At 46.0% G+C, this 26,774-nt stretch overlaps 1 protein-coding gene across 3 annotated transcripts; it reads right to left on the bottom strand.

Annotated features, from left to right (window-relative positions):
• Positions 1-153: 153 nt before the first annotated feature.
• LOC310752232 (dynamin-1-like protein) lies at positions 154-26,607 on the bottom strand. Of its 3 annotated transcripts, none has more exons than XR_014542876.1 (17): positions 26,045-26,607; positions 24,360-24,510; positions 23,259-23,305; positions 19,434-19,505; positions 19,248-19,334; positions 16,214-16,376; positions 15,814-15,934; positions 15,467-15,598; positions 14,960-15,166; positions 14,732-14,852; positions 8,154-8,309; positions 3,185-3,274; positions 2,987-3,085; positions 2,704-2,894; positions 2,104-2,213; positions 1,393-1,552; positions 154-1,058 (listed from the first exon to the last, which is right to left on the bottom strand). XR_014542876.1 is itself a non-coding variant. In XM_083592181.1 (17 exons), exons 1-17 carry the CDS (start codon positions 26,387-26,389, stop codon positions 1,002-1,004), a joined length of 2,262 nt encoding a protein of 753 aa, XP_083448307.1. In that variant the 5' UTR covers positions 26,390-26,602; the 3' UTR covers positions 154-1,001. The 3 variants fall into 3 exon arrangements, 2 of the variants coding, with proteins under 2 accessions (XP_083448307.1, XP_083448308.1); XM_083592181.1 differs by having other exon boundaries at positions 2,751-2,894; positions 26,045-26,602; XM_083592182.1 differs by lacking the exon at positions 2,704-2,894 and having other exon boundaries at positions 26,045-26,605.
• Positions 26,608-26,774: the final 167 nt, after the last annotated feature.

Below are 26,774 nucleotides of genomic sequence, written 5' to 3'. Positions count from 1 at the left end.
TTGTTTAACCTTTCTAATCCTTGTGACTAGAAATAAGCTATGTGAGTGTTGAGACTTTCAGTCTTTTGTCTTAATTTAGAACTCATTTTTAATCAAGCTCTTTCTTCTCAGCCTCTTTGCACACCATACATACAAATAAAAACCATCAGCACATTTGTAACAGTACACAGGTTTATTCCAGGAAACTAGCAGGCGAAGCCTGGGTCCTACGTGGCTCAGAGCTGCATGCAAACTTGGGGTTGTGTAGAAGTTGTGCCTCCCCTTTCCTGCCAACTAGGACTGGGATAGTGCCCCCAAATATGTGGCACTATTGCACACAACTCCTGGGAAAAGGTAAGGCTAGATCTCCCTCTGCAGCAACTCTCTTATCATCATCTGCTCTGCAACAGTTGATGTCCCACCTCTATAGTTGTGAGCGTCTTCAAAGCTACCTGTGCCCATTTCTCTGCCTAGCCAGCATCAACCACTTTCAGGGCAGTAATGAAGATTAAAGACATTCAGCAGCAGATCCACATACACACCACTGCCTGCTTAGTGCTCAGGCAGACACACATAAACAAATGGCTTCACTTCATATTTTTAGCAAATGCACCAACATTTGGGGATGGAAGAAAGCTCTCCTGCACTTAGGACAAAAGCTGCCAAGAATGTAGACTGGCCAAACCAGCAATGACTCAAGGATACAGCTGTGGAGAGAAGGAATTCAAAATGTGGACAAAAACAGTAATTTAATACCGACTGGACTAGCAAGGCTGGAAAAGCATGAATGACCAACGAGGCAGTGGATGAGGACCAGGCTTCAGTTCAGCACGGAGATGCTGGCTCCATAGTGCCAAATGCTTAAGTAGACAGGCTCTTGCTCTGGGCCAGAACCAAAGAGGGCTCAAGACCTCTCCGCTCCAACTGGGAAACAGCACCAGAAGGCTCAGAAATGAAGGCTGGCGTGGCTCTGGGTGAATGGTACTCAGTGGGTTGGAGCCATCAGAAGCAGTGGGTTCCCCTCACCAGAGCTGAGTCTCACGGATTTCTGAGATAGTTTGGCTGGCTTTTTGCAATGCCTATAAGAGAAGAAAAGACCTTGCTGAGTGATTAATAGATGTTCTAATGCCATCTTTCAACCCAAACGGGCTGGGCTTTCAAGGTAGTGGTGCCAGAGCATGGACACTAGTCTGACTCTGAAGGCAAGGGGACTTGCCGCAGGGTTTCATTTGTGAAGAGTCAGTTCTCTTGGATATAGGCTTTTAAAAATTTTCAAAAGTCAGAGAAGCAGTGCAGTTCTTCCAGTATTTGGGAAACCTAAAAGAAACTGCTGCTGAGCCAGAGAGAACTTTCCCCATCTCCTGTCAGTAGCTCCTAAAGTCTGTCCAAGGAGCCTTGCCCTCCTCCCCTCACCTTGAGCATATTGGCAGCCTCATTGCGCTGCTGAGCCATGTCCTCAGACTCTGTCAGCAACGTGTCGAGGAGCTGTGGCTTGTACAACTGGCCCACGAGTTCACTCTGAAGGTGGTCTTTGACATAGTTCACCAGGAAGTGCATCACTGTTTTGGGGACGCTACAGGGGAGGGAAATAAGATATATTTTCTTATAAAGCTTGTGAGATCTTGCAGACATCCGAGGCTTACCTTGCTAGGCCACAATTCCCTTCTTGCCCCAACCTTACCTCCCCTGCTGGCCCTACAGGGCTAGGTAGATCCATCACCTCTTTAGGTGACACCCTGGACCAACAGCTGCTACTTACCCAATTACATCTTTTCTTATTCAAAAAGTATTGAGCTGTGAACTGGTTGCAATAGTCACTTCTGTAGAAGTCAGAATATTTTAGTAATTCTGAGTAACGAAGAGGATGGGAATCTTTAATTTACCCACATACACAAAGGTCATGAAGAAATCCAAATCTACAGTGCACATATGAAGGACACAGACACCTTGTGCTATCACCCAGTACTTGGCATTCTCCTTTCTCAACTCCTAAGGAATCCTCCCTCTCCCCCAAGTAGGGAACATTCACTTTGTACAAAAAAATCCCAAACCCAGATGCTCTCACAACTTTACACATCTGGCCCATATGTGCCCATGCTAAATCTCTTGCCAACTTGAAGTTACCTGTCTTGTATGCTTTTGCGCACAATGAGGAAATAGGACTTGATAAGACGGCGGATGACCTCGCAGTCTCGCTGTTCACGTTGGCTCAGTTTGCGTGTAGCAGGCATGGGCTAGGGAAAGTCAGGGAAGACTACTGTGAGAGGAAATTGCCAGAGGTGGTGGTGATAGCAGAGCTGGTGGAACAGTTTCTACGCACTTTGCCAAGATCAGTGAGACAAGATATAGCATATTGCATGGGGTGGGCAGAGAACAGGTAATCTGTACAGGCAACTCCCAAATTATGTGAGGGTTACATTACAGGCCTCCCTGCATGTAACCAAAACTGTGTATATTGGGAACACCCTGGAGGAGCAGTGGGGGCAGCTGAGCTGCTCAACAAGCCCCACTGTCCCTCCAGTTCGCAAGAGCTTGGGGGGGCAGCGGGGCTTGCTTAGCTGACATGCAGGTAAGCAGCTGCTGTGCTACCCCACACATCAGCTGTTAGGCCAGACGACCTCAACAAGGCCCCACTGGACCCTCCCCAGAACCCAAAGAGGATGTCCTCAAGCCAGTAATGTCCTCTTTTCAATTAATGTTCTTGCCTCTAGGTCACCAACCCACCTCTCCACCTCACCAACCCTGTACTTCCAGGTTCCCGCACAGCTGACCGTGTCTAGCAGGTTGACTGCATGGGACCGACTAGGGCTGGAATAGACTGAGGTCTGTGAGGACCCCTTGGGTCTGTCATCTGCACTAGGTTCTTCCGCTTTTTCACTTTTCCATCGCCGGGCACCATCTGGAACAGATTCAGTCTGAGAAGGGAATAAATGTGAGAGTGGGCTGTGGGGTTATTCTTAGGGCAGGCGTCAAGGCAGTAGAAAGGGTGGTAGTGGTTGGGTCATACCTTAGAACTGCTCACTGAGGCAGAAACGAGAGCTGTGTCAATGAAGTCTGGGTGCTTGGTGTTAATGTAGGCCAGTTCAATTGCAACCAGATTGTGCACCTAGGAGAAAAGGCATTGGCTGTTGGAACATTTGGCCCCAAATGTGGAACAGGAACCAGCTTCCACTCCTCCATTCTCTGAAGAAACAACCATCATTACCATCTCATTTGTGATGGGCAGCCTCCTGCGAAGGACTCCTGTCACCACCTCCACAATCGCCTCATGCAACTTAGGGAAACGCAACAGCTCCTGAGAAAGGGGTGAGGAGGAATTGAGAGAAGCATTTGGACATTATTTATTTTTTAAAGACCTACCTTTTGGCTCTACAATTTGTTTGCCAATGAAGCTTACAAAGACACCAATTGAAATACCATTGTACTGCTAATACACACAAAAGATACATTTTAAAAAAAACAAGCACAGCACAGGATATAATAAGGAAAAATCTTTATAAAAAGCATTTTCCATAAATAGTCAAACTCTGTCCGCTCCCCAGCCATTGGAATTCAGACTATAGGCTTATGGAAGGCAGGAACCTGACTTTTGTTTATTTTGCACCATCAGCTTATGCGAAGCAACATGAACCAACAACAACTTGCAGGAAAAGTTTCAAAAAACTGCATTACTTATTTGCATCATTGTATGCTGAAAGAATGATTTTATGGCAAAACCATCAACAATATGGGAAGAAAGACAATGTTATGAGGCCAGCTTCTCACTTATTTCAGTATTTCCAGCATAATCCGGAATCATAGAGCCGGAAGGGACCCAAGGGTCATCTAATCCAACCCCCTGCAATGCAGAAATCACAGCTAAAGCATCCATGACAGACGGTCATCCGCCAAGGAAGGAGAGTCCACAACCTCCCAAATGAGACTGTTCCACTGTCAAACAGCTCTTGCTGTCACAAAGTTCTTCCTTATGTTTAGCCGGAATCTCCTTTCTAGTAACTTGAAGCCAGTGGTTCCACTCCTACCTTCCAGATACCTACCTTAAGGTATTTGAAGATGGCTATCATATTTCCTCTCAGTCTCCTCTTTTCCAGGCTAAACATACCCAGCTCCTTCAACTGTTCCTCATAAGGCTTGGTTTCCAGACCCTTTATCATCTTGGTTGCCATCCAAGAAGCTTGTCAACATCCTCCTTAAATTGTGGTGCCCAGAATTGGACACAGAATTCCAGGTGTGGTCTGACCAAGGCAGAATAGAGTAGTACTATTACTTCCCTTGATATTGACACTATACTGCCTGGAATTGGTTAGAGCATGGTGCTGATAATGTCAAGGTTGCAGGTTTGAGCCCCAAATGGGACAACTGCATATTCCCACATTGCAGAGTGTTCTACTAGATGACCCTAAGGGTCCCTTCCAGCTCCACAGTTCTATCATTCTATGATGCATTCTAGAATAGTATTAGCTTTTTTTAGTGCTGCATCACACTGTTGACTCATGTTAGCTTGTGGTCCACCAAGACCCATAGATCCTTTCACATGTACTTCTGGCAAGCCAAGTGTCCCCCATCTTACATTTGTGTAGCTGGTTCTTCCTGCGTAAGTGAAGAACCTCACATTTGTCCCTGTTGAAATTCATTGTTAGCTTGGGCTGAGTTCTCTAATCTGTTAAGGTCATCTTAAATTATTACTCTGTTTTCTACAGAATTAGCTACCTCTCCCAGTTTGGTGTCATCTGCAGATTTGATAAGCGTCCCCTCAATTCCTTCGCTCAAGTCATTAAAAAAGATATTGAACAACGATGGGCCCAGGACAGAACCCTGTGGCACCCCACTTGTCTTTTCCCCCCAGGATGAAGAGGAACCATTAATGAGTACTCTTTGGGTTCGGTCTGCCAATCAGCTACAAATCCACCAGTTACCTCATTCACTTCACATTCTACCAGCTTGCTTGCAAGAATATCATGGGGGAACTTTGTAAAAAGTCTTACTGAAATCAATATACACTATGTCCATAACATTCCTCTGATCGACCAAGCTTACTCCATCAAAAAAGAGGTTTGTCTGACTGTGACATGACTTATTTTTTGAAAAATCCATGCTGGGTCTTAGTAATCACAGCATCTTTTTCTAAGTGCTCACAGACCAAATGTTGAATTATCTGTTCTAGGACCTGTCCTGGTATTGATGTCAAGCTCACCAGTTGGTAGTTACCTGGGTCTTCTTTTCTTCCCTTTTGAAGATGGGGACATGATTTGCCCACCTCCAGTCTGCAGGGACCTCACCTGCTCTCCACAAATTCTCTGAGGCTCTGAGATTACACCCACGAGCTCCTTTAGTACCCTTGGATGCAGCTCATCAGGCCCTGGAGATTCAAATTCATTTAAAGTAGCTAGGTGTTCACTTACTACCTCTTTTCCTATCTTGGGCCATAGCCCTCCCCTTACATTATTTATTCTCTTAACACCAGGTTAGGCATCACTTCCCTTCTGGGTGAAGGCAGAGGCAAAGTAGGTGTCGAATAGTTAGTTCTGCCTTCGCTTTGTCACCTAATAGCATTACTCCGTCTTCATTACTCCATGTAGAGGACCTTCCACTTACTTGTTCTTCCTCTGCTTCGGACATAGCTAAAGAAACCTTTATTATTTTTTAACCTCTCTTTCAAGCCTGAGTTCATCAGAGCTTTAGCCAGCCTGACTTTCACCCTGCAACTGTTGGTTACTCATGTATACTCCTCCTCCTTTGTGATTCCCCTTTCTTCCATTTCCTATACATGGCCTTCTTAACTCCCAAGCTCATCTCTCCATTTAGAAACTCACATGCAACTTGGACTCCCTTCTCTTTATGTATTTCTGGCCAAGGAATCTCAATTGTTCCTTCAGTTTTTTGAAATTGGTTTTCTTAAAGTCCAGAGTGCATGTCTAGCTTTCCTTTCCTCTGTATCGTGAAACCCAGAAGGACATGATATGCACCCAGTTTGAGCATTTACAAAGAATGAAAATGCTAAAGGTCTCTAAACCCCACAAAATATTGTTAAGACCTGGAATGTAACCAAGTGGGAGCCACTTACCAGTCACATGTCTGAAAATGTGTGTTCAAAGCAGGACTTGCTGCATTACTCTGGGTAAACTTCTAAACAAATCATTAGAAGATTTACTTATACTGTACCTTTGAACCAAAGTTGTCACTCCAAAGTTGCTCATGATTACAATCCACACATAAAGTGATAATATATATGGGATGGTGGAGGTGTTTACTTTTACAGCCGCGGCCCAGTATACCTCAAGGAGCGTCTCCACCCCCATGGTTCAGCCCAGACACTGAGGTCCAGCTTCGAGGGTCTTCTGGCGGTTCCCTCACTGCAAGAAGCGAAGTTACAGGGAACCAGGCAGAGGGCCTTCTTGGTTGTGGCGCCCGCCCTGTGGAACGCCCTCCCATCGGATGTCAAAGAAATAAACAACTACTGTATCTGATGTTTAGAAGACATCTGAAGGCAGCCCTGTTTAGGGAAGGTTTTAATGACTGATGTTTTAATGTATTTTTAATATTTTGCTGGAAGTTGTCCAGCGTGGCTGGGAAAACCCAGCCAGATGGGCAGGGTATTAATAATAATAATAATAATAATAATAATAATAATAATAATTTTAAAGGGGGGTATTATTCTCCTTGTGAGGTAAGACTCAAAGTGATTTTGAGATAGTCATGTACCCATAGAGATTTTAATGTATGAGAGGCTTCCCCCCCCGCCTCTTCTTAAGATGTTATTAGTGGCACCTTCTTAATGCACTTCATTGTGCAGTGGTACCTCCGGTTGCAGATGGGATCTGTTCCGGAGCTCCGGTCGGATCCCGAGGTTTCTACAACCAGAGGGACCGCTTCTGCGCATGCATGCGATGCAGTATAATGCTTCTGCACATGCGTGCATGGCAAAACCCGGAAAAATACTTCTGGATTTGCTGCTTACGTATCCCTAAGGATACGTAACCAGAGGTGAACGTAAGTAGAGGTACCATTGTATTTGTCTACAATTGACCAGTTGAAATAAGGTCATCAGCAGGCTACGAAGGCCTCTCCTGGAAGGCAACTCCTGAAGGATGCTTAGGCCTTGGGCACTGCCACCCAGGCAGCAACCTACAAAAAAGCAATGGTTGCCATAGCAACTGGCCTGGCTCTGGCAAGCACCTCTTCCCTCCTCTTCAGCTCAGTCAGCAGGGTAATAAAAGACAAAGCAGGAATCCTAAGGTGTGGAGGTAGAGGAAGGAAATTGGGGCATGTTGCTCAAAAGGGGCATCTGGGAGTGGGCTCAGCCAATGATCTTTCTGAACTGAAGCTCAGCAGGGCTTCCAGAGTAAGGAAGGGTGTGGAGAAAGGAGATGCAGGCTGCAATTTTCTCTTTCTTTGCAATACATACAAACTGTTCCAGTTACAGAATGGGCTTGAGCAAAATATTTCCAATTCTAGCAAGAGCCATGTAGGGGAAGGCTCCGTTTCTTCTGTTTGAAGTGCAGCAATTTAAAGCTGTAGAGCAAGATTTAGCCAACAGGGCAGCTCATGAGCTGCTCCACTATTACACAGTAGGACATCTTGACAGGTGGTGGGGCTGCTACCTGTCTATCACCTGATATCATCAGGACACCAGGTGACCCAACTTCGAAGTTGATCCCAGTGGGGCTTTCTGCAAGCGCCAGTCATGACTGTGTGCCAAGCAGCAATGGGGAGTGCACTTTAGAGTTCTCAGTTGTTCCTTTGCAGTTGTAATTACCTGCCTCACACATGATGTCCACACATGAGGTGTGGGGCAGGTGGCTGTGGTTTAGGGGAAGACAGCCTCTGGAAAATTAGGACCTGCTGGCTGGAAATTTCTCAGTGCTGCTTTAGAAGGCCAAAAGTATTTGGAAATGAGCACAGTTCTTTGTGAGATCATCGAGCTCTTTGGAAATGCAAAGGTCACTTACAGTTGGCAGGAGAGCCTTTGTGAAGCAAATGTTTTACACAGATGCCCCATGGAGTTAATGGTGTTTACTTTCATGTAATGCATGCACAGGCCCTGTTTTAATCTGTAGAATCACAAATGCCTGCAATAAACCTCTGATGGTTCAAAAGGCCAAACAAATGGAGTTCTGGAACCCTTCTAACCACCCATGCTATCGGGAATGGCCCTAGTGCCAGGAAAGCCATACCTGCGTGTTGTAGGTGGAGCAGTGCTGGATGATGCGCTGCAGCTCCTCGTGCACCAGCTCCACACAGCGAAGGCTTGGCTCCTCCAGGCGCTTGATCTGACGCTTCACAAGTAGCTCAAAGGAGACTTCCGGGACAAAGAGGGCTGGACGGGGTCCCTGCAGGATGGAGAAACCCCATCAGTATAAGCTGCTACCCAGGTTGGGCAGGAAGTTGACCAGCTAAGGCATGAGAGGCCAGAAGGGGCCATGAGCCCACCGATGCCTAGTTATGGGTTGCCACAGGCAGCATCTCCCAAAAAGTCATATTCAGCTGAAGGGCATTTCTGCCTTAGAAGGGCTCTGCTAGTTCTACTGGCATTTATATTTTCCAAAGGAATTGTAATCACTGGCTTCTTTGTCCCAGCATGCCTTGCTGCAACCAGAAAACTTTTTTTGCACCAAGAACCCAAGAACTTTTACTCAGAAACGACTCTCACTGCATTCAAGCGGGGTCAGCCCAAAATAAATTTGCAGAAGAATCGCAGCTCAGTTCTGCAAAAACTCCATTTCATTTTTGGACATTACAAATGGCAGACGGGACTTCCAGCATCCACAGCAACATTGGTCTCTCTTCCTCCCTCTTCTTAACATCCAGCCTGAAGAGAGCTCTGGTCAACTTAAAAGGTTACACATTGCTTCAAGATTTTTGGTTGGGACTAATAAAACCGGTTTTACTTTATCATCATCATCACCATCTCTCCCTTCGCCCTAATGTCCCAGGGTGTGTTATAACAATTTAAAATACAACACTGAAAACAGTTTAAAAGCTTAACAGTTACAAAAAAAGAATGCAATCACAAAAGGGTGGGGCCTGAAAATATACAGCTCAGGTGTCAAATGCCAGGGCAAAGAGCTCCATCTCCAGCATTTGCCAGCAGCTGTAGAATGAAGATGCCAGATGCTCCTCTGTGGGGCAGAGAGTTCCACAACTTAGGGGCTGCCACAGAGAAGACCCTCTCCCAGGCCACAAACACACAAGCTGTTAACTACCAACTGCTCCACCAATCTTTTTTCGGGGGGGGGGGCAATTGTTAATTGTTTTTATTGGTTTTCCAAATTATTACAAACCGTTACCAAATTGATTCAATTTAATACTATTTCCAAAACCAGTTTCCCGCTCTCCTTACAAGATATGTCTAAGATAGACCCCCATTGCTGCGTTCTCAATCTCTAGTTGATATCACTCCGTAGCTGCCAATAATATTTTCCATCAGCTGCCCCTTTACAACCCTGCAAACAACAAATAGATCAAATAAACCTTAGTACAGTGGTACCTCGCAAGACGAATGCCTCGTAAGACGAAAAACTTGCAAGACGAAAGAGTTTTTCGTTTTTTGAGTTGCTTCGCAATACGAATTTCCCTATGGGCTTGCTTCGCAAGACGAAAACGTCTTGCAAGTTTGTTTCCTTTTTCTTAAAACCGTTAATACCCAGGGTGCATTGCTTGAAGAGGTGCAGTTGCGACTTGACTTCGAGGAGCAACTCATAGCATGCGGTGTGGTAGCCTTTTTTGAGGTTTTTGAAGACTTTGGTGATTTTTGAAGCTTTTCCAAAACTTCTTCAAGCCCCTGCTGGTGTACCACTCGGAGAACCCACGGGCCTTCAAGAAACACAAGGTCGACAAGAAGCAGCTGAGTGTCATGTGGCGATCCAACAGTAAGGCTTGGGTCACACGTGTGCTGTTTGTGGACTGGGTCAATCTTGCTTTTGGCCCTGCTGTCAAACAGTACCTGCTGGACAACCACCTGCCGCTGAAGGCTTTGCTTCTGATGGACAATGCTCCTGCTCATCCTGAAGGCCTTGAGGAGGACTTGTTGGAGGAGTTCAGCTTCATCAGCATCATGTTCCTGTCGCCTAACACCACGCCACTGCTCCAGCCGATGGATCAGCAGCTCATCGCCAATTTCAAAAAACTGTACACCAAGGAGCTTTGCGGGCGATGCTTCGAGGTGACTGATTGCACCAACATCACCCTGCGGGAATTCTGGAAGGACCACTTCGACATCGTCACCTGCTTGAAGATGATCACCACGGCCTGGGACGGGATCAACCAGAGAAATTTGAATTGCGCTTGGCGCAGCCTGTGGCCGGACTGTGTGGCACCAAGTGACTCTGATGCACCAGAGTCAACAGTGGTGCAGGACATTGTTTCCTTGGGGAGGACCATGGGCCTGGAGGTCACAGAGGAGGACGTCAGCGAGCTGGTGGAGGAGCACGACCACGAGCTGACCACCCAGGAGCTGGTCGAACTGCAGGCAGAGGCTGCGCAGGAGCAGGCCTCGCTGGAAGAGGAGGAAGCAACTGAGGAACAGCTGTCCTCCAAAGAACTGAGGGACATTTGCCTGAAGTGGAAAGATGTGCAGGCTTTTGCACAGCAAACACTTTTGATACGAGGGTCATGTCGTCTTTCAGGGAGGTGCTGAAAAGGCGGATGAAGCAGCAGACCATGGACAGGTTCTTCAGCAAGAAGCAAAGAGTGGAAGAGGAACCTTCTTCGAGTTGTCCCCCAGAGTCTTAGAAAATGTATGTACAGTACTGTACACTTTGGTGATTTTTAAATGCTTTTCTGTCATGTTTAGAAACTTAAATTATTGTTCCTTCAATTTTTGAAATGCTCTTTACAGTATGTGCGACTTTAAAGAGCAATCAATAAACACTTTTTGTACCAAATTTGGCTTTGTTTGGACTTTTTTTGACCATAGGAACGCATTAATTGATTTTCAATGCATTCCTATGGGAATCCGTGCTTCGCAAGACAAAAAATTCGCAAGACGAAAAAACTCGCAGAACGAATTAATTTCGTCTTGCGAGGCACCACTGTATATTTATTCAATAATGGCATGAGTGGTATTTCAGTAAGTTATTATTTCCAGATTTCGGTGTGGTTTTTCAGCTTGGATCTTCTCTCATCCTTGTTCAAATCAGTTCATTCCCTGCTTAGCTGATTAATTGCAGCTCCTCTGGCTCTGCTCACACTACTCAAGGTCAAACATTTTCTTCCCACAGATAACAGAGTCAAACTGCAGCATGAAGTAGCTCTTGAGGAGAAAAACGTTCTGGAAGCAGCCTGGCCATTGATTTCCAATACAGTGGTACCTTGGTTTACAAACTTAATCTGTTCCAGAAGTCTGTTCTTAAACCGAAACCGTTCTTAAATCGAGGTGCGCTTTCCCTAATGAGGCCTCCCGCCACTGGTGCCCTTCCACCATCTGGTTTCCGTTTGTAGACCAAGGTAAAGTTCACAAACCGGAACACTACTTCTGGTTTTGCGGAATTTGTAAACCGAATTGTTCGTAAATAAGACTGTTCTTAAACTGAGGTACCACTATATTGCGATGCCATATAAACGTATCTTTTTCTGTACAGATGTACCTATTATGATATGTGCCACTGTGTCAAGCTGCGTCCCATTTGATTCAGTCTCTTCGTTGCCTCCATACCTTCCATCATAGCAAGGCCAGCTGTGAATTTTCTTAGTCTAAAGAGTTGTAAATCACAGTAGTTGCATTTCTTCCTCCCGCAACACCGAACACCGTCAAAAGATGGTCATCAATATCACCCAGCCACTCCTTGGTAGAAGAGGGGCAGGCATAGTTGCACCTGCCAGGGAGGAGTGGTGGAGACCCCCATCCCAGGAAGCTTCCAGTCGGGGCAGATAGTAGCTGCTGGGGGAGGAGCGGGCACTCTGAGCTCAGCTTTGAGGGAGCACATTCCATGATCTCCATATACTTCTGTAAATTCTAACAAAAGGACTGAAAGAAGCTCTCCTGTGTGTCTGGTTTCACCCAGCAGTTAACCATGTGAGCTGTCCAGTGGCTTCCTCATGACAATACCTTTTCCAATACTTTATCCAATTCTCCTGTTTTCCTCCGCAAAGCAGTCTTTTATCAAACATCACATGCCTCTTTTTCTCATTATTCAGAAGGGGGCAGAGAGAGCCAGATGCAAAAATCGTAACAAAACATGAAGTCATCTCTCCTCCTTTTCCATTCACAACTTCTGCAAAAACATCAAAAAGCCATTCAAATACCTTTAAATGTTCCAATTTTTTAGGTGGCTGATTTAGTCTCAGCTTATTTGCACATCTTGCACAGAGAGTGCTTCATGGTTTGTCCAATTAGCCAGATTAGGGAGGAATCTTTCCAAAAATCATGTTGGTAACGGAGGCTTGTTCTTTGGCAGCGGGCTCACGCCCAGCACCACCCCCATTCTGCCTTCGGAAGGAGAAACAGGGTCAAACGGATGCTCCAGCAATCTTGACACTGAAGAGGGTCTGTAAGGAAGGAGGCGGTCTTTCAAGTATTGGGGGCCTAAGTTGTTCAACATTATAAGAACTAACATGAGCACTTGAACTGGGCCCAGAAATGAACTCTCAATCAGTGCTGCCATTTGCAGGACACGGCACTAGTCCTAGAATTGCCCATGGGCAGAAGCCAAGGGGGCTTGGCCTGTGAAATAAATAAATAGTGGAAGGGTGATGGATCACTCAAACATAAAAATCAGGCTTCGATTAGAAGAGGTGTGGCTTCCAGTAGGAGCCAGAAGTATACATTCTGGTTTACAAAGCCTTATTTATTAGAATCATACAAGTCAGTAGAGCATGAGACTCGGAATCTCAGGGTTGTGGGTTCGAGCTCCACTTTGGGCAAAAGATTCCTGCCTTGCAGGGGGTGGACTAGATGACCCTCATGGTCCCCCTTCCATCTCAACAATCATGATTCTATAAGTGGGGATTGTAAGAAAATGTTGCCATGTGTCCCTATAAGTGCTCTTGTTCAGGGTTCCAGGCATCTGCCCTCACCACCCACCTTTTTTTAAAAAAAAGTTTATATTTATGTCTGTGTCTCTTTATATATGCAAACCTCAGGAAAGTGGATAACCCCCCCCCCCTTGTTTCTCAGTGGCTCTATTTTGGCTGCAAAACCATCAACACTTATGACCCGAGTTAACAGGAGGAGCAGAAGGCCACCTTGACATGGGTAAAAGACTGGGTTTTTATAGGTATGCCGAAAGAAAGAGGAAATGCTCCAGTTATTACATTACTATAGATTTGGGGGGTAGGAGAAAGAGCATAGGGACGCGGGTGGCGCTGTGGTCTAAACCACTGAGCCTTGGGCTTGCCGATCAGAAGGTTGGTTGTTTGAATCCCTGCGACGGGGTGAGCTCCCATTGCTCTGTCTCAGTTCCTGCCAACCTAGCAGTTCAAAAGCATGCCCAAAAGTGCAAGTAGATTAATAGGTACCGCTCCAGCGGGAAGGTAACTGGTGTTTCCGTGCACTGCTCTGGTGTCGGTGTTCCATTGCACCAGAAGTGGCTTAGTCATGCTGGCCACATGACCCAGAAAAACTGCGGAGCAGACAAACGCCGGCTCCCTCGGCCTGTAAAGCAAGATGAGCACCGCAACCCCAGAGTCGTTTGTGACTGGACTTAACTGTCAGGGGTCCCTTTACCTTTACCTTTAGAAAGAGCATAGGTTCTTGCACCAATAGGTCAAAGTATCATTACAGCATTGTCTGGAGAGGATACGTATCATTACAGCAAGGAGTTACTCTGCAATTTGGACAGGTGGTTACTACAGCAACTTCTGGGAAGACAGGTTGTCATGGCACAATCAAGTACGGAAGAGGGTTGCTCTGCAAATGAATGACTACAAGAAAAAGAGGGATTTTCTACAAGTCTGGATCCCTTAGCTGAAGCACAAAGAAGAGAGTAGATGCTGTAGAAGAATGGCATGGACATATTGCAACAAGCTAGACTAAAAGGGTGGATTAAAAAAAGCCCCATAATTGTTGCTTTATTCTGGGATTCCAGCTCTGTATCAGAAGTGCCAAATTGAGACACACACCTCCTCATTTACCTCTGGAATATCAGGAACATCTACCACAGGGTGATGCAGCCTCCACCCACTCAGCATGCTTAGACAACACATTTTGGCTGGCTCAAGACTGCCCCCACCCAAAATCAAACTAGCAAGAGAGCCTGGGGGTCTCTTTGCCTTCCCCTCTACACACGAATGGGGAGTCATCCCAAATCACAGACATGTAGCATGCACATAGCGCTTTAGGTGAAGTGTTCCTGTGCCTCACTGCTCCTTAGAAGGCTGCAGTCTGGGCCCATATCATCATCCCTTTCTTAGAGACTGCCCGAGGGCATGTGTGTAGCGAGGCTGAGAGAGTGGCTTGCCTCAGGCCACCTGCCAAGTTAACGGCAGAGGTGAGATTTGAATTGAACTCAAGTACATAAGAAGAGCCCTGGTGTATCCCAGTAAAGGCCCATCTTTTCCAGCACCCTGTTCTGTGACCAACCAGATTCCTGTGCTGGGAGCCCCACAAGCAGAGTATGAGAATGACTGCCCTCTCCCGACCCCCCGTTTGTCGTTGGGCCACTATGCAATGCAAGCTCTCTTAGGCAATGTGCCTCCCAATTTATTTTGGGAGTTCTAGATGGCATAGGATGATGGGAGAGAGAGAACAAGCTGAAAGCAGAGGCCAATGGGTGAATGGCCTCAGAGGCATCCCAGCTCCACAATGGTGGCTTACGGTGGCATTTCGGATGGCTGTCAAGATATCCAGCATTGTAAGTCCAGCCAGAGGATCAATAGACTCCAGGGTGCGACCAAACGTCTCATGGAAAATGTAGCACATCCGGGCCCCTCCGCACCTGACAGGGAGGGAGAGTAGGTCACCTTCAGAGTGCACAATCCCCCTTATTGATCCACATTGTGAGGCTCCTCCCCAGTCCCAGCCCTGCCAAGAGAGGTCACTCACAACTCAGATGTCTCAATGTTGCGTGCCGTGCCCTCAATTGTGTTGCAGTACTCGGTGGCAAATTTGGTGATGATCTGAAGCAAGGTGGCGTTCTTGTCCTCAATGGGCTGCCCATAGCTCTGTAGCACAGACTGGTACTGGGCTGTCAGCACATTCACCCGGGTCTTTAATTCAGGCAGGCAGTCACGAATATGGTGCATCAGCAGCCTTGGAGGCAGGGAGGAGAAGGAAATAAAGCAGCATTCTCAGTAGTTGCTGACACGGATGACCAGTCTGGCCTAGACTTTCAAGGTTTCTAGTCCTCAAGGTTGTAGAAACTGACTTTCTGAAGCACCAGATGCATCAACAAAAGGTTCCAGTGTTCAGAGCATGGAGCCTTCTGTACGCAAAACAGATAAGCCAGATACCTGCACCAGATCCTGGCCAGCCCCTTCTTGCTCACTCAATCCCTCCCAACATCCAGCTCCTTTATTCACCAATAACCGCTGTGCCTTGGCACCCCCTCACCTATTGAGAGTCTTAGCCAGGTGACGTGTGCCATTTCGGTTGGCAAGCGATGGGTACTTCTTCTGCAAGAAGCCCTGCTCATCTTGGAGGGACTCACTGATGCTCTTGTTGCTGTTGATATCATGTTGACTCCTAGTAGAGGAAGCAGGGAGATCATAGCAACAAACTAACCTACACAAGTTGGAGTGATGTCTTGCAGCCAGTGTCTATTCCCCCAACCATGCCACCCAAGACAATAGATAATACATCCTTCAAGAACGTCCTGCCCTACTGGAAGTGGGGTTCTGCCATCAGACACTCCAAATCTGAGCCAGATCCCATATTCCCTGTTATCCAGCACTACTGACCTGTTGACTACCCCAATGATGCCCAGCTTGACAGGAATAACCCGACCCATTAGCACATCCATGGCATCTGTCCCAGCATCCATCAGGTCCAGCTTGGTGATCACAGCCAGTGTCCTTCGCCCTGCACAGGATCAGCACAGGGTGAAAGCTTGCTCCTTACTTTATTCCCTCTGCCCCACCCTAGTCTGCACATTCCTTGCTCCATCCCCCTCCTTTCCCTACACATGCATCCTCTCAGTTTCCATCACTATTGGTCTGCCCCAGTTCTCTCACCCCATTCCAACATGTGCAGCAACTTAGCTCCATCATCCTGTTGCTCTTCATGGGGACCAAGCACTGACCTACTGACCACCAACACATGCTCCTATTAAACTGAGGCACACGACAACACATGCCATACCGTCAGGGTCAACATCACGTGCCAGCTTTAGTGCCTCTGACGTGGCCATGTCTGTATTGGCAGCTGTCACAGCCAGGATCAAGCAGTTTGGGTTGGAGATGTAGGACAGGATCATGTCCCGTACTTGAACCTCAATGTCGTCGGGCTGATCCCCAACGGGCACCTGCAGTATACAAAGGAGAGACTAGAAGTTGCTACAAGACTAAGGAAGACACCCACAAAAGGTCACACTCCAGGTTCTCTTTCCAGCTTGGTATCATAATGCAACAAGCACTGGAGTGAAGTTTACAGAGTTGCCTCCAACTGTGTTTCCACCCTGAGAGAGGAAAAGCCAGATCAAAGATTTCTTACTGGAAGAAAGGAAGCCAAGCTAATAGGAAGAAAGAAATCAGAGAAAGAAGGCCTGGGCTCACCTACCCATGGCCCCATGAAGCTAGCCCATTACATTCACAATTACATACACAAATGATGATACAGAGGCAACATAAAGTTGAATGTAGTTGGGCATGTACTCTTGACTTTAAGAAAGCCAATTTAAAAAGCTTAAGGAGCCACTGGATGAGAACCCATGGTCAAATATACTCAAAGAGAAGGGAGTCCAAGGTGGAAGAGAGTTTCTTAAATGTGAAATATTGAAGGTCCAAATGCAAACAATTCCAACAAGAAAGATGGTCCAACATGCCAGACTAATCTCATTTCACTTTTTCATAAGCAGTACAAGCTTGGTGGATCAAGGAATGCTGTGGACTTAGTGTAGGGTTGCCATATTTCAAAAAGTAAAAACCAGGACACCCCAAAAGAGCTTTTTTAGACAAACCCCCAAAGTTGTTGAGCCCCAAAAACATGATTTTTGATAGACTTGTCTAAGATCCAGGACAAAGCATGACATTTCGGAAATTCTCCCCAGACGTCAATTCCACCTTTGAAATCCCAGTAATGTCCAGGAAAATCCAGACGTATGGCAGCCCTAACTTAGTGTGTCTTGATTTCAGTAAGGCTTTTGACAAAGACCCCCGTTATATTCTTCCACAGAAGCTGGTGAAATGTAGACTGCATGAGATAACCATTAGGTAGATTTGTAGCTGGTTGACTGACCAAACCCAAAGAGTGCTCATGAATAGTTAGTTCCTGGAAAACATGGACAAGTGCAGTGCTGCCACAGCATTCTGTCCTGGGCCCGTTGTTTAAATGACTTGAGACGAAAGAATTGAGGGGTCGGTGTCCTTCCACGATAGGGTGTTTAATCTCCACTCCTGCTGATAAGTAGTTGGTAGGTTCAGTTGAGCTGGAGCTAATTAAGGCCTTCTCCGAGGCTTTCTAAGACTTTTAACTCAAGCTTTGTGAATATAATAGCTGCCAAATGACAGAGATAAAATACTGCGGCTGATAAAAGCTAATAAAAGACTGATAAAAATAATAAAAACCACATCAACTGATGCGGAGCTCAAGTCGATGCTACCACTAATGACGCCATCTTGGAGCTCATGTGAGAGGGATGCTAATCAAATTTGTAGATGACACGAAACTGGGAGGGGTAGCTAATGGCACAGAAGACAGAATTGGGATTTGAGATGAGCTTAACAGGTTGGAGAATTAGGCCCAAACTAACACAATGAATTTCACAACTGTCACGTTCTGCACCAAGACAGAAAGAACCAGCTGCACAAATATAAGATTGCGGGGGGGGGGGGCACCTAGCTTGCCAGTGGTACGTGTGAAAAGGATCTAGGAGTCTTAGTAGACCATACATGAGTCAACAGAGTGATGCAGTAGCAAGAAAAGTGAATGCTATTCTGGGCTGCATTAACAGAAGTATAATGTCCAGCTCAAGGGAAGTTCACAGTCTTGCTCTATTCTGCCTTGGTCAGATCACACCTGGAGTCCTGTATCCAGTTCTGGACCCCACAGTTTAAGGATATTGACAAGCGGGAACTAGCATGGAGGAGGGCAACCAAGATGATCAAGGGCCTGGAAACCAAGCCTTATGAAGAACGGTTGAGGGAATTGGGTATGTTTGGTAAAGGGAGACTGAGAGGAGATATGATAGTCATTTTCCAATATCTAAAGGGTCATCACAAATAAGATGGAGCAAGCTTGCTTTCTCCTGCTGTGGAGGGTAGGACTCGAACCAATGGATTCAAGTTACAAGAGAAAATACTCCGACTAAACATCAGGAAGAACTTTCTGACAGTAAGAGCTGTTCAACAGTGGATTCTATGAAGTTAAGTGTGTGCACCAACTGTAGCCTTCATTTTCACCTATTTCCTTGCATTGATCTTCTGCTTCCCCCTTCTCTCCTGCTCTTGATCCCCTCTCACTTGTAAATAAACCTCCTGCATTTCAACTGAGTTACTTTCAAGTGCAGCATGTATTTCTTTCCCAGATGTGGAGCGTTCACAGCTCACTGTGCCAATTGCCAGCTGCTCCCCTTTCCCCAACCACCTTAATTTTCTGTGTTTTGCACAGAAGTGGCAGCTTGTACAGGGAGTGGAAAGCCCCTCTGTGCAGGCTGCCACTACTGCTCAAAACACAGAAAACTAAGGTTGTTGGGAAAGCCAGCATCACCTCTTTTCCCCTTCCTGATCTGTTTATTGTTTTGAACTGTATACCATATGCAACAACAGCAATGCAGTTTCTGCAGGATTCTTTGCTATAAGAAATAGGGATGACTCTTCCGTGTGTGTACAACAATTCTCAGGATGCAATTGTCTAATTCGTGTCAGGTGTCAAAATGCCTCAGGCCTGCCCTCACTCTTCTCCCCTCCCACTCTCAGCTGTTTGTCAGTCAACTGGGAGCAAGTGGCTGGGCAGAGGGTTGCAAGGGAAAGGAGTGGCTGATGTAAAGGGGAAGCACCCTATCAAAATTTCTCCCTGCAGATGCGACCGCCTCATCGTCTGCACACTTGATTCTAAGGCTAGAAATCCCATACTCATTGCCAACTGCAATTTCCACTGTTAGCGTTGCTGAGGAAGTGGCCAGCACCTCCTCGCTTTCTCTGGAAGCCAGTTGCCCACTTTCTCCAACGCCTCTCACCTTGGTGATTCCTGGAAGGTCAACTAGTGTCAAGTTGAGTACGTGTGGGGAGTAGATCTTCAAGTACAGGGGCTCTGGGCTGATTCCCTGCATGCATTAAAAAAAAATCAGTTAAAGAAAGATCATATGGCAGCTCAAAGAACAGGGTTCTCACCAGAGTGGGGAGGAGCTCAGAAAAGCCAGTACCTTATTGGTCCCAGTGGTCCGCTCCGTCTCGATTTCAATCTCCTGCCGAATCTCGCTGAAGTCAGTGAAAGTCTGGGGGGAAAGACAGGGACCAAGAGAGCTGGCTGTTGCCAGTCTCAACCCGGTAAGCTTCCAACAAAAAGAACAAGGCCAAATCCAAAAGATAGAATCTGGAACATTGGTAAAAAGGAAATTTGGCTTCAAATTTCGGAGTGAAAAAAGGGAATCCATTCCGGAACTAGTTAAAACTAGTGGGAGAAATCTGACTGAGGAGGGCAAAGGAAAATAACGAAGAGCCTGCTACGAATGTATAAAATGGGGGGGAGGGCAGAAAACGGAGACAGACAGTACTTAATGAAACTGGGGCTTAAATATCATTAATTCCAAGTAAAAGGCTGATAGAGAAAACACCCCCAACCCCCTATAATAATGTGGAAAATCCAGCAATAAGAGTAACAAATATTAAAAAGTATGGGAGAAAGGAAAGATAACTGCTAGAATGTAACAACCTTCTCCCCTCCTCTGCACCTTTCTGTTTTTTATGTTTAAGAGGACAGACAGAACTCAGAAGACAGACTTGTGTCAAGGAGGAAATATAACAGTATTTTTTTAAAAAAAGAAGAGAAGGCCTAATATTTATTATTTATTTGATACCCTGTGTTTTCAGGAGCAAGACAACCCCCTATCTCCCCTCTCCATTCATATATAAAGGGGGAAAGGTAGACATTTAAATTACAGAATTACAGAATCTGGAAAATACTTGCGTGCAAGCAGGAAAACAGGGGGAAAGGGAGGACAGTAAATAGAATTAGCAAATAATTTACAAACTGGACTTTAAAAAGAACAATAATATCCTAATAAGTGGTGGTTTTATTCATGTTGGAGTGCCCCAAACTTCACCTAATGAGAAAGTTAGGAGTAAAAATCTACAACAACTTAGACAAAACAACAGCTGCACTCAAAGACAAGGGATATCCATAGCAACAGAACTGTAATAGAGTAAAGGAATAAATTAACAAAAATCAAAGATGACTGGTGACTAACACCAGGGGATAATGACGCTACGGTAGACTTAATAGAAAGAAGGAAAAGGCAAGTGAGATGACAACACAGAAAAAACACCCACCCCAGGACAAGCGAAAAGAGGGTCCACGCAGGAAGGAGAAGTTAACATCGCAGAAATCCAAATCATTTATGAGAAAATATAAAAGAGACTTTGGAGAACTAGTAGAATATCAACAAAAGGACGTAGACGAAGGAGAGAAGATAGGTACGGATGGAGAGGAGCAATAAATTATTTACGACTATATTAGCAAATAGGCTTTCAAAAGTGTTGAACGAGTTGATCCAGGATCAAGCAGGATTTCTACCAGAGAGGCAATTGAAAAATAACGTAAGGAACATTAGAAATATACAGTGGTGCCCCGCAAGACGAATGCCTCGCAAAACGAAAAACGCGCAAGACGAAAGGGTTTTTCGGTTTTTGCGTCGCTTCGCTAGACGATTTTCCCTATGGGCTTGCTTCGCAAGACGAAACGTCTTGCGAGTTCTTGCGAGTTTGTTTCCTTTTTCTTAAAGCCGCTAAGCTGTTAATAGCCGCTAAGCCGCTAATAGCCGCTAAGCCGAAAAAACCGCAAGACGAAGGACTCGCGGAACGGATTAATTTCGTCTTGCGAGGCACCACTGTAATAGAATATTTGGAGGTACATAACGAAAAACAGGCTTCCCTGATCTTCCTCAGCACAGAAAAGCATTTGACAATATCTCCTAGGCATTTATGAAAGAAGTGTTTAAAAAGAATGGAAGGTGACACCTTCTTAAGAGGCATTATATAATGAACAATGGGCAAAGATTATAATAAACAATATCATCTCAGAGAAATGCAACATCAAAAAAGGACCAAGACAAGGGTGTCCATTCTCTCCGTTATTATTTATCCTTACCTTTGAAATTTTATTGTAAAATATTAGCAATAAAGTCAAACCTCGGTTTTCGAAGGTATTGGCTGCCAAACATTTCGAAAGCTGAACGCTGAAAACCCGAAAGTGAACGCTTCCCTTTTCAAACGCGCCTCGGAAGTCCAATGGCTTCTGAGGCGCGTTTCTCCATTTTCCCCATTGAACTTGCTAACAGCCCTTTGATCCTCGGTTTTCAAATGTTTCAGAAGTCAAATGGACCTCCAGAACGGATTACGTTCAAAAATTGAGGTTCCACTGTAATGATAAAATTAGGGGAATGGAAGTGGGCAAACAAAATGATAAAACAATAGCTTTTGTGGATGACATTGTCTCAACCCTGGAACAACCTTATTAAAGGAGATAATTGAATTTGGAAAATAGGTGAGTTTTAAAACCAAAATATTAGTTAAAAACATGGATAACCAAGTTAAAATGAAATTAGGGGAAATTATTGGCTGGAAAATAGATAAAAAAGTATCAAAAAAGTGTGGGTATCAACAAACCATCATAACATCTATAAGAATAACTATATGAAAACTTGGAAAAAAGATTTTAATAGAAGATTTAGATATATGGGGCAGAATAATTATCATCTTACTATCATGTGTTTCACTGTAAAATACTATGCATTGATGATATGATAAAACAGAAAAGCAAATAAACAAATATAAAAAACAGTAAGGAAGTGAGAATGGAGAGGAAGAAGAAAAAGAAGAAATTGGGCTTTTTGCTCAATACGTCACTGAGCAGAAAATCACAACATTCGGGAAATGGCCCTTCTTAAGATAATTTCTAGAATTCTTTATTGTGGTTTATTAGTTACAAAACACATACTCTGGAAAAGAAAGCATAGCAAATAAAAAAAATTAAGGTTTTGTTTTTTTAAAAAATAGGATGCAATATGTAGAAGAGTCATTCAAGAACTGCATGCAAAAGGGGAAGTCAATACTAACAAACAAGATTTTAAACTAGGTCAGAAATGGAAAGATCCTGCCATTCCTTACTGCTTCAAACTTAGACAAAAAATACATATCGCACGCGTGTTTGTGTGTGTGTGTGTTAAATTCTCCCATCCATAAAGAGGTTGACTAGCTGCAAGCTCAGTCTCTAGCTTAACAGCCTCCAGTCCTTTCCCTTTTGAGGCACTCTGAAGTCCTGAACTCTTTGGACAAAAAACAGAGAAGGAAACACCGGATGAGTAAAGTTGACAGGCTGGTAGGCAAAGTAGGGAATAGTTGCCTCTTTCCCTCAACTTGGACATTACAGCTCCATTTAAAACATGAATGAGGAACCTATGTCCCTCCAGATGTTGCTGGACTCCACCTCCCACCAGCCCCAGTCCACATGGCCAATGGTCAGGGATGAAGGGAGCTGTACTCCAATAAAGATCTACCTGGAGTGCCAGGAATTCCCCATCCCTGGTTTAAAATAAGGAGGAAACAAGGTGGTGGAGCAAGGCAAGTCTGTCTGAAGGGCTGCAACATCCTCTTTTCCTTCCCCATCCTATGCCTTGTGGCATGCTGCAAGAGGAACTGCTCTTCCTCCTTGAGAGTTGTCCCAATTGCTGCATCTTGTCTGCACTTCATGGAATGGAGAGTCTTGTGTCATTCACTTGCAGAGCATGAGAGAAGAGGACCTGCCATTAGAAATCACCTGTGTCTTTTTCACAGCGATTGCCCCCATGCCTCAAACCCTGTTCCCCCGTGATTTGGGGGAGGGGAGAAACAATTGAGTTTGGCCCTGGGAGGAGAGTCCTCTGTTAGCCTGAAGTGTCTGCACTTTTGTCACGAGGCAGCTGTCTGTCCTGCCTAGGGGACTGGACCTGCTCTGACCACTGCTGCAGCCCTTTACACCACTCATGCTGTACCTTGTGCTTGCAGTGCAGGAAGGTGGCCCACTCATCAGCCTGGACTCCTGAAAACAAAGAAAACCAGAAAAAATAATGTCAGGGAACCTCTTTGGTATCCATCCCTCTCATGGAAGGATGCCAAATGAAATAAAATATGGGGGGCATATAAGCCCCACCCCACATAATCACAAGACAGAGAAAACGCAGAACATTTGAATGGCAATGGCTATTAACGAGGGGGGCTCAAATATTTTATTGGGGGTGCGAAGGGACCTCAGCCCCTAGGAGTTGGCTCCTATGCTCATGATGCTACATTGCGAAAACACTTCCCAACAGCCAAAGGCAGGCTACTCCACCCACCATGCTGGCTTTGTGAAACAGACAAGCCATTGCCTTCTAGAAGAAACAAATCCAAACCAACCCTAGTTCTTCTCCCAATTCCCATTCCAATGATCAATCTTGCAAATGGTTGTCTCAAACACAGGGCACTCATCCCCAGTTCCTCTTGCATCCATCTCCTCTCTCACTCAGGACATTCTGGCCTAAAACTCTCCACTTAGAAGCCTTGCCCCCGAACTCCCAGGTGTGGACTTGATGGCTGGGGCTACTCAGGGAGGGGATAGCAACCTGCTCTTTCTCAGTTATGTGCTTGGTTTAATTTCCACTAATTTTTTTTGCCATGGTCAACTCCTAAGTCACAACAGAGTTGAGCTATGGCTCAAATTATGCCTTTGTTTGGGTCTCTGTCAGAGACGACGCCCAATCCACACATCTTAGGCATCCTGCCTTTAGCAAAAGTCAACATCTCCAGCAGCTATCCCCAGAAAACAGTCTATAAAGTGTAAGCAGTGACAAGCAATGCAGCATTGCCAGGAGCTGACCTTCTCAACCCTTTAGTGAAATCCCTAAGTTTCAATAGTTTTCAAGGAAAAAGAACTAGTTCTCCTCTAGACTGGAGGAAAATAACAGTTTGGAGGAAAATAACAGTTTGGATAACTTTCAGTAGGACTGGACCCACTAGCCACATGCACGATCCAACACTCCCCTCTCAGAACCAAAGCCAAGCCCCAGGCATCCCCCTGGTGGGATGAGGACCCAAATCCCCAGCTCTTGTCTTACCGCTTTCTCCACTGGCTGTCCGCCTTCTCTCCTCTAGTGTTGGGACATGCACCAGTTGCAGGATGAGAGGCCGGCGTGTGACAATGCCAGAGCCACGAGGCAAGAAGTCCCGGCCTACAATGCTCTCCAGCACAGAGCTCTTCCCACTGCTCTGTGGAGACAGGCAGTGTTAGAAGCAGAGGATGCAAAGTAGTAATAAGATGCAATGTTGTCCTAAGAAGAAAGCAGTTTCACTCTAGGGAGTTCTAGCCTGTGTACTGGTTCAGAGAAAGAAGACTGTACTGCATAACATAAAGCATTCCTGGTGTTCTTGAAAGCTACGACATAGATCACCTCAAGGTACCGTATCCATCTTATATGAATAGAACAGGTGGAGGGGACACAGTCCCAACCAACATTTTCTTCAGCTCTTGCTCTTGTACCGAATGGCAGCTTGAACTACAGACATTAGCAGGTAAAAATGTTTGTTTCCATCCCTTGAAAACACCAGCCTACTAGTTTAAACAACAACTTATTCTGTGAAAGGAACAGGACAGACCACTTTTTAAGGTAAGATGGCAACCCTAATTAACACTTATCTTGGGACCCCTGAAAACAGTGCAATTGTGGCAGGGTGAACATTTGAGATTCTTAGAAGAATTCTTCATCAAACAAAAGTTGCCAGAATTCTAAGAGAAACCATGGCAATTAAACAAGGATAATAAAACCAGTATTAGCTACCACTATAATGGGATGGCTTTTTATTTCAAAATCAAGAGATAATATAAAGAAAATTGAGATAGAGATCAACCGAGTTGCATCTATTACATCCCACAGAAGGGGACACTGCTTTCATGGCACTGCTGAAAAGATAGGCTATTTTTAACTCTGTGCTTTTCTGTATCTATCCATCCCTCTCTCCCAGGATTGACAAGGCAAGCCTTACCATTGGAAACAGTGAGTTGGCAGTTTGGGAAGCATTAATAAATGATCAGTTAGTTATTCTTATCATTTTGTTACTGAGAGATGAAGGGGAGGAAATTGCCAAATAGATTTCTCCACCTTGGGCTGGCCCTAGCAGATCCACCTGTTTTAAAAAAGCCCCACAAGTGAGTTAAATGTGGAATGGTACCATTAGCAGATCCTTCCCTTTTCATCAGACAGGCACTGATGCCTCTACAAAAATTCCTTAGGATTAATTTGCTGTCAGTAGAACTGGAGGCTTCCGCGCTACACTGCGAAAGCCACTGCATCAGGAATGAAAACAGCCCTGCCAAAAATCCATATAATGCAGTAGCTTGATTTCCAACACAGTCAACTGTGTTTCTAGCAAGTCCACTAGCTGGTCACACATGTAATACCCACCCACCCACCCCTTCCAGGGTACTCAAAGACAGAACAGCTCAGAACCTGGAAGTTGAGCTTGACTATCATGACAATGAGCCGTTACCATAGCCTTGTAACAGGGCTTATGCATTCCATGAAGCAATGCTTTCTTTTATCTGTTCCTACAGCCTATTGATTTCACTGGGGAAACCCAGCCAGATGGGTGGGGTATAATACATTTATTTCTTTATTTTCCTCCACACTTTTCATACATAATTGCATAACCCTTTTCCCTGCCCCACCCATTAGTGGCCGAGCAGCAGGGTCAGGAGGCGGCGGGGCTGCGCGGGGAGCGGAGGCAGCAGCAGGCGGGTTCTCACCTGGGAACCAACTACCGCGATCTGGGGCAGCTGGATGACTTCGGCTCCCACCGTGTTGAAGATCTCTTGCAGCTTGTTGATGACGGGGATGAGAGTCTCCATGGCGACGGAGGCGCCGAGGGAAAGGGGCTCCTCCCTGCGAAGAAAGGAAAGGGGGAGCCGGCGGAACTCCCCGCCACCCGACCCGCGCGGGAGGCAGGGCTCGAGCTCCGCTCTCCGCGCTCGCTCGCTCGCTCCTTCCCGGGCGCCCCCCTCCCTCGCCCGCGGGGAGTCCCTCTGCGCCCGGCGGCCCCCTTCCCTGCCCCCGCTTCGCCCGCCCCGACCTTTGCCTCTATTGGCCGGCATTTTTAGCACCGCTTCTCTCTACAGGCTACCTTCGTGTCTCTCAAGCGAAAGGTCGGCTCCATTGGCGGCGAGATTGACGGCGGGGCGGGACTACAGCTTCATTGGCCGGCTTGAGCACCAATCGACTGAAAGGGTTTTTCAAAAGCCCGACCATAGAGAAAGCTTCAGCGGGGCAGACCGGCCTCCGGCAACCGGAGAAGGACCCTCTGGAAGGCCGGGCCCGACGCCTCGCCCGGAAACGCGGCTGGCGGAGCCGCTGCTGTGGCGACTTCCCTCCGCCGGAGCAGCGGGGGGGGGGTCCCCAAGGCGAGGGAGGCGCCTCTCACCGAGAGCCCCTTTTCCGCAGAAGCTCAAGGCAGGAAGGGGGGGGCCGGGCGGGAAGAGG

The sequence above is a fragment of the Podarcis filfolensis genome (genome assembly GCF_964270895.1).
Source record: "Podarcis filfolensis genome assembly, chromosome: 17".
NCBI lineage: Eukaryota > Metazoa > Chordata > Lepidosauria > Squamata > Lacertidae > Podarcis > Podarcis filfolensis.
This window is presented reverse-complemented; position numbering and strand designations above follow the sequence as displayed.

Bases quoted from the DNA above. Each gene is read 5' to 3' on its own strand.
- LOC310752232 (XM_083592181.1), bottom strand. From the start codon at position 26,389: ATGCCGGCCAATAGAGGCAAAGGTCGGGGCGGGCGAAGCGGGGGCAGG. The intron at 19,506-23,258 runs GTACAGCATGAG...CTTTCCCCCCAG, and splicing joins TCCTGCACTGCAAGCACAAG to ACTTTCACTGACTTCAGCGA. The intron at 15,167-15,466 runs GTGAGGGGGTGC...CCTGCCTCCAAG, and splicing joins CTGGCTAAGACTCTCAATAG to GCTGCTGATGCACCATATTC.